This window comes from Etheostoma spectabile, chromosome 7 (genome assembly GCF_008692095.1).
Source record: "Etheostoma spectabile isolate EspeVRDwgs_2016 chromosome 7, UIUC_Espe_1.0, whole genome shotgun sequence".
In the NCBI taxonomy this organism is placed as follows: Eukaryota; Metazoa; Chordata; class Actinopteri; order Perciformes; family Percidae; genus Etheostoma; species Etheostoma spectabile.
Window position 1 is genome coordinate 15496818 of NC_045739.1, and position 7901 is coordinate 15504718.

At 38.7% G+C, this 7901-nt stretch overlaps 1 protein-coding gene across 16 annotated transcripts in view; it reads left to right on the top strand.

Moving 5' to 3' along the window:
* Positions 1-7901, top strand: part of cacna1db (calcium channel, voltage-dependent, L type, alpha 1D subunit, b) — a 76868-nt gene that overhangs the window by 2314 nt on the left and 66653 nt on the right. For all 16 annotated transcript variants that reach the window (XM_032521551.1, XM_032521556.1, XM_032521548.1 and 13 more), the window contains exons 2-3: positions 1635-2100; positions 2825-2930. In XM_032521551.1, the coding sequence (XP_032377442.1) occupies positions 1635-2100; positions 2825-2930 (572 nt within the window). The remainder of the gene's footprint in view (positions 1-1634; positions 2101-2824; positions 2931-7901) is intronic.

The window sequence follows — 7901 nt, forward strand, 5'->3', positions numbered from 1 at the left end:
CTTCTTCTTCTTCTTCTTTTTCTTCTTCTCCGCTCCATTTTGTCCATCTCATTTTTACATATTTTCTGAAAAAAATTCAAATTCAGCTTTCATCTTCTGTTTCCTGGTAGACAGTTACATACATTTTCAGCACATTTTAAAGTTATACAAGGCAGTGTTTTAATGTGAAGTTACACTCCTTCTATGAACACATTAAGTTCTTTCACTTCTTTGCTCACAAACATGGAAAACCTGTCAACTTTAAAAATTGAAATACAGTACATCATTCCTTAACTCACAGCAAGTTACTTAATAAACTTACTTATAAAAAAAGTCAGAAAATGGTGAAATGTCTTCCAAAGCCCAGGATGAATATCTTGATGAATATCAAACATCTTGTTTTGTCCACAAGTCAAAGATATTCAGTTTACTATCATAGAAGAGTAAAGCAACTAGAAAATATTCACATGTAAGAAGCTGGAATCAGAGCATTTCTAACTTTTCCCATAAAAAAATGACTTAAAATTGATCATCAAAATAGTTGGCGATGAATTTCATACTTCACAATTAATCCAATAAATTGTTGCAGCTCCAGTTAAATGACACCAAAGCCCGTCTACGGAAAGCCTTTTCACTCCCTATTTAACCCCATTGTACCGAATATGGTTGCAGTTCCATCAGAGTTCCACTAGGGGTGTTTGCGGTCAAGTGCAAAATGAAAGGTGGGAATTTGTCTCTTTTCTCCGATTGTTGTTGAGAAATCTCGGATTTGATTATAGTTTTTGCAAGTTCAACATGGATTATTGGTTGAAAGTTGAATGAAGGAGTACTTATGTCCTTTCGATTTCTTACAGGTCGAGTTGTGGTTGCCCATAACACGCTAGCATTCTGCTAATTGGTCAGTGAATGACTGATTACAACCGGAGATCCCGCTTGATGGCTCTCGAAGCAGAGCCAGAATGTCTGAGTGAATATTTCGGCGTGGTCTTTAAAACATTGGCAAATCTCTTTCTAGCATGTGTATTGACAGGGAAAGCCTAACCTGTCCGCTGTGTTGTCGATGCCTCAAGAGAAAAAAGGAAGTGACTCAGAGCTTAACGTAAAGCAGTATCTCAGACCATAAGATTTGTATGACGTCATTGAGATTCTAAAAGGCTTTTTAGAACAAAAAATCCACTTACAAAAATCTAACACCCAGTAGGGTGTACTGTCTTAGCCTCCCCTTTTGAATGCAACATTGAACTGCAACCAGTTCAGAAGCCGGTAGTATCGAGAGAGTGGAACTTCTTCCCTTATTAGAAATTATTTGATGACACCTATCATTTTCAGTTGTTAAAGTTAAAGCTGCTATGTGTATAATTTGGGGCCTCCTAGTGGTGGTATTAAAATGACACAATGGCAGACAGAAATGTACATAGCAATGACTAAGGAGGAATGGACTTAGAGCAACATATAGACTTCACATTCAGTTGGGTTGTTTAATTATTCTACAAATAAAAATGTAGGTAATCATTAACAGCTGGTTTCCTGAAATGCAGACACAACATCAGCAGTTGCCAGGGGGGCATGATGCTACATGTTTTTGTTTAAACTCACACATTTACAGCCTCAAAATGTTATTACCATTTTGTCTGTTTCTCACCCTCTTCCTGCAGGGGCACAGCATGCCAGCAAAAGGACCACTCACTCCGCTGACGCCTCGGCTCTCTGGTCAGAAAGCCACACCCATCTGCACCAACTCCATCCACCTGAGCCCCTGCAGGCCCCGCCCAGCACTGGCAAGCCCGTCGGCTCCTCTTGCGGCCTCCTCGGGTCCAACAGTGGGATTCAGGATCCCGATGGCACTGGTACTGGTGTTAGCCCCGTCCTCGCTTGGCATGCCGCCATTAGCGCTGCTCGCCAAGCACAGGGTGATGTTGAAAAGCCAGAGATAAGTTTACGACCCTCAGTGTGCATCACTGGACCAGCTCCTGTTGGCTCACTGGCGCAGAGGAAGAGGCAGCAGTACGCCAAAAGCAAAAAGCAGGGAGGATCTACCAACAGCAGGCCACCCAGAGCTCTTTTCTGCCTCACCCTAAACAACCCGATCCGCAGAGCCTGCATCAGCCTGGTGGAGTGGAAGTATCCTTTAGCCCTGAGACAGAGGCTCTGGTTGAATGGATGGATGGCAGATGCTTGGGTGTCTGCATAGATTATGCTTGTTTGTTTTGAAGATTGCTTCATAGCTGAGTGATTGGATGGTTGGGAGGTTAATGAATGAATGTATCCTTAAATGAACTTAATCTGCCGGCGTACCTTGGACTATAACTAATGTTGTTATAATGAAAATGGCTGAAAGTGCTGAACTTTGAATACATAAAAGATAGCTTTGTGCAAAAGATCAATTGGAGTTGGATTGATCAATGAATTATTCAATGAGATAGGCATTCTGATTATTGAATGAATGGATGAATCAGTAAATTAATACATAATGGAACAAAGATGCTTTTTTTTAGTTTTTTATATTTTCTTAGAATTTGCCTTATAGGCTTTGCACCTTATTAAATTGGAATCAGGTGCATTTAATTGCATTGTTAAATTACTTTGGCGTGTTAGTTTATTTATTAACACAGTAGTTTTTTTTTCTACCCCTGTGAGAAAGATGACAAAAACAAGAAGACTATTTGAGAAAAAATGCAAGGATTCACTAAAAAAGACACAAAATACACAATATAAATGAGCACATCTGTTATTAACTTCATTAACTTAAATACTAGGTCCAAGGATTTACTAGCTTCCAAAACTATATATTTTTTAAATGTCTTTGTTTGAGATAACTATGTTCCTTAACAGGTTCTTTTTCCAGACCATTTGATATCTTTATACTACTGTCTATTTTTGCCAACTGTGTGGCCTTAGCCATTTACATCCCTTTCCCTGGAGATGACTCCAACTCTACCAACCAAGAACTGGTGAGTGGCACTGGAAAATACAGAATCAACACTTGGGGATGTAATGGATAAACTGAGGTTTGCTGAAGTAAATTGTACATCCCTCATTATACACTACTGGCATGTTTATATCACCGTTGTTGTAAAATTCACATTTTTTCATATCTGTAAGAGAAAAATACATACATGTAAAAAAGCAGTGGAAATAGGGAGACATTTTTCAATTCAAAAAGGGCCTTTTTAGTTTACTTTGGAAGCAGTGAGAACAAGCTTGGTGTTGCTGGTCATTGATGCCACAGCACTTGAATTTGTTTGAAGAAAAGAGATGCCGTCACATTTTTCTTACTTAACCCTAGTGGTATCAAGCCATAAAGATAGTTTTAGTTTTTTCACACATGCACTGTGCTGCTAGCTGCTCGTGCCTCTATTTGTCATCAGCCAATGACACACAAAGGCTATAGACACAACACCTTTGAATGAGTGTGACTGGCTTGACGTGTTGGTTGCGTCAGAGGGCTTTCCCAGCAATATTTGGATAGATGTGTCGGGACCACTGTTTTGTTGACACACACAATTAATGGTACGCACACACACACACACACACACACACACACACACACACACACACACACACACACACACACACACACACACACACACACACAGCTCATCCCTCTGTGTTCCACAGCAGCTTCCCATGGTGTGAGAGCAGCACTGAGGTGAAAAGACAGAGAGGCAGTGAGAGTAGAAAGGCAGTTTGTTTTGGTGCCTCCGTAATTACAGTGTATTCTTACAGCATTCAACCATTAACAAAATAATAATAATTACCAGTGAATACAGTATTATGAATCAAATATAGATTTGATTACGTGTTACACCCAAATTATATTCTTTTTTAAATCTACAGCAAAGCAAGTAGTTTACATTTTTTTACCAAGACTATTGCTGTGTAATACAAGCGTACGAAATCTTGTTCTATGTATGTACTTGTGCTGCTGTGCCCTGACAACAGTTGGTAGATTAACCGTGTATGTCCAATACATGAAATTCACGAAAAAACATTTTACTTAGAAGCCTCTTTCACAGCAGACATTTTGACTTGTCATAGTAGAAAGAGCACAGGTGTTAGTAATGCCATTACCGATGGCTCTGTTCTATTGTAGTGTCTTAGTAAGTCATGCCAGTGTGACAGTGAGTCAGCATGTATCATACCGGGATCCTGAAACTGAAGCAGCTAAATAGAATTTAGCCATCATCACTTGTATTATTTGCACCTGTGCTTTTACTACCATGACCTGTCAAAAGGCCAGTTTGGACAGATCGGTAGGACAGATGTTTTCACTTATCTTTGTTTGATTAGACCTCTTTTGAGGTCTGTACCGATTGTGCTTGATTGACATCTCCCCCCAATGTCCTGTTAGGATTGTTGCCTCTGTTTGGATAGGACATGTATCATTCTTAGAAATTCATGAAAGCAGAGCTCACTTAATTTCCAGCATAGCTCTGCCATGTTTCAATCGGAGCAGAGGTCTAATCAACCAGAATAATGGTCCACCTGTGTCTTCAGAATCAGGAACATTTTGCACATGACTAAATACCCGTCTCATGCTGCATCATGTAATATTGGCAGAGCGGTAAAACCTTCCCATTGTTTATTATTATTCCAAGATGGTTTGCTGTCGAGACTAAATTAGTTGCAGTTGGATTTTACTTCAATGTAATTGCAGTGATAGTGACTTTTCAGCTTTTTGCCACTAGTTTGTTTACACTTATGTAGTTCTTTTCATCAAGAGAATCAGAAATTTATATCTCCAACTCAGAATAAAAACTCAGAGTTTTTGCCCCTTGGCCGGTTGTAATTACGGTCTGAACAATATGACATGAATGCCGCAATTACACACAATTCAGGGTTTTGAGAAAGACATTTGTAATCAGCATGTAGTTTTTTTTTTAACTAGGTCAACAGTTTATAATTGGATTCTCTTATTGTTGTGTTGTTGGTGTGATGGTCAACAAAATGTGGGACTTTGTCACAGGGAACCACTCCCGTTTCCAACCGACAGTCAATATTGTTTTCCCTTAACCATAACCACCATTCTTCCAATTGTAAAAAAAAAGTAGTACTTTTAACCCCAAAATTGGGCTTTAATGTCCTTATGATATATGATGTTTGTATTTGTGATCAGAACAAAAGTAGATAGAAGAAAACATTCAAAAAAATAGACCAAGTGTGTGTGTGTGTGTTTGTGAGAGTAAGAAAGAGAGAGAGTGAGAGAGTGAGAGAGTGAGTGAGTGAGTGAGTTATAGTGTGAAACGGACACTGAAACGTGGCATTTTTCCTCAACAGATGGGGATTATTCACACTGTTCTAATCATCACAAACTGCACAATGTACAGTATGTGTGTGTCTGTGTGTGAATATGCAGCTTTGTTTGGTCACTGTGAACATTTTATCAGTAATGTAAATAATATTTTGTTTTCCTAACTATGGTACTAATTATATGTACTTTAGATAGAGACTGGTCTTGTTTCATTGTAGTTGTTGATATACTGGGGTTTTACATAGAACTGGTTATTTACAGGGTAAGTGCTTGTAGGAAATCTTTCATTGGATTTTATGCAGAGCACAGAATTTGAATCTCAGAATTTGATTAATTGTGTCCATTCGATAAATGCAATCTTTGGCATTTGCACATTTAATGGCAGCTGCTGTGTGAAATAGATAATCCCAGGCGTAAGACTTTAGGTGGAAATAAATCTTGCTTTTTAACTCACTTCTGCAAAATGCTTTGAAAAGGCCATGCAACATTGTGCTCAAATTCTGCTCAAATTTGAAAAGCTTATGAAGTGGTCCTTTGGTTCAATATCAATTAATTGAAAAATGGTAGTAAATGCTCCACTCAAACCAGTATTTTAAAAGTATCAAAGTGTCCATAGCAACTTCTCAAACCACTCCTGCAGCATAATCCATTTCTCCTCTGTACTCCGCTAAATGCACCACTTCAATTGGTTTCTATGTAAGCAAACGTATTTTAACAATATACATTTACAGACCATTAACAACATATTCTATAGAGGCCAAATGTGTGTTTCCTTTCAGTTCATTCAAGTTCTGGGGAACATGGGTTGTCTCTTTCACCCAAATAGTATTTTCACAACTACAGCTTTATTCTTTTTTAGTGAGTTTGTAGGAGTTTGATAGCAAAGGATGGGAAAGAGGAAGAGAAAGAGACAGCTACGGTAGCTAGAATACGTCCTCACATGAACTTGCTATGAAAATGAGTAGAAAGTGGATGTATTTGTTTTCTGGCATCAACTTGTATGGCATTTTTGGAAAAAGTTGTGCAGTAATGTAAAGTGTATTTTACCTCTAGTTGGTCAAACTAAAAGTGCCATTTCTGCTCCTTTTTAAATACGATTTTTCATCCCATTCATACAAGTAGAACATATCATTTAGGGCTGTTGTCACTGCTCGTTGTGAGTTTGTGGGTCTGTGCTACTGTTTATATGAGTTTCTTTTATTTTATATAAGAGATTGTGTGCGAGTGTGGGTACTGAGTGTGCAGGAGGAGAGAGAAAGTGTGTGTGTGTGTGTGTGTGTGTGTGTGTGTGTGTGTGTGTGTGTGTGTGTGTGTGTGTGTGTGTGTGTGTGTGTGTGTGTGTGAGTGTGGAGGTTGAGGGATTAAGCTGGGCAGTGGATTAGTTGTCTGCAAATGAGTGGAGGTTGCCGAGAGAGAGGGGCGGAAGAGAGAGATGGATGGATGGGTGGATGGGTAGAGAGATGTAGGATGTGAGCTTATAAGTGGGAGGATCCATCCATCCATCCATCCATCCATCCATCCATCCATCCATCTGACAAATTAATGTCTTTATATGTTTTTTTTATTACATTTATTTGTCAGGGACCATGTTAAAAAACATTACTCTTGAACAAAAAGCCGAGATGTTCTGTATCAGAGTTAGCTATGAGTTACTTTTCATCAGGTTTAAAACTAAACTCCTTCAAGTTGCACATTATTTGAATTTGAATGCCCAAATCAGAATTTAAAAATAATGAATATAACAGATTTTTGTCTTGTTCTAGCCACCACAGTTTACAGTAAGTAGGTAAAACAGCTCTGAATAGGATTCCAGTTAAAAGATAAAAGTGGAAAAATAAGTTGGGTAGAAACCACAACAGAGCCTCTCATTATGCTACAAAATAATTAGATAAATAAACAAAACTGCCAAAGATCAGTGAAACAAAATATTTGTGCAAATGGCATTAATGCAATCCAACCACCTGGAGTTATGCCAGAGGACATCAACAAAAGTACGAAATATAAATAGAACTCAATTAACTTTTTTTGTAGAGACTCCTCTCTCAGTTTAGATTCTTAAGCACCGATCGTAACTGAAATGTGTTCAAACAAACCGGAGAAGTGCAAGTTCATCAAAATAATAGGATATGTTTTGTTAGTCTGCATGTGTTTCTGACAAAACTGTCAGGTCATGTGGATGTTGCTCATGAATTACATGCTGGGATTGATATTGGAAGCCGTTAAAAATATAACATGCAAGAAGCAATTTGAAATTGATCATGAAGGCCTCGGTTTTCTTTCTTGTGACCTTTTGTTTGTTGCTCCCACTCTCATGTTATGCTCTCTCCTCATCTCTTCATTACTCTCAGATTACTAATCTGTCTTTCTATCTACAGTACTTAACTGTCTCAGTCTCGTCCTACGCTTTCCATTCTTGTTTTCCTCTCAGTCTTCTCTCCTCTATTTAACACACCACTCACAACACTCCTTTTCTCTTCACTTCCCCACCCCCACCTCCTCTTCCTGTGCAGAGTGGAGAATGATTAATTTCCTATTAAACTGGTTAGTGATTTAGCAGATTTATGACGGCCCCTTTGACAGCTAGCTGACTAACATAGACTGTTGATCAGCTCACAGTCCCATAAGAGTCCTATATCAATCTGCTGTGTGTGTGTGTGTGTGTGTGTGTGTG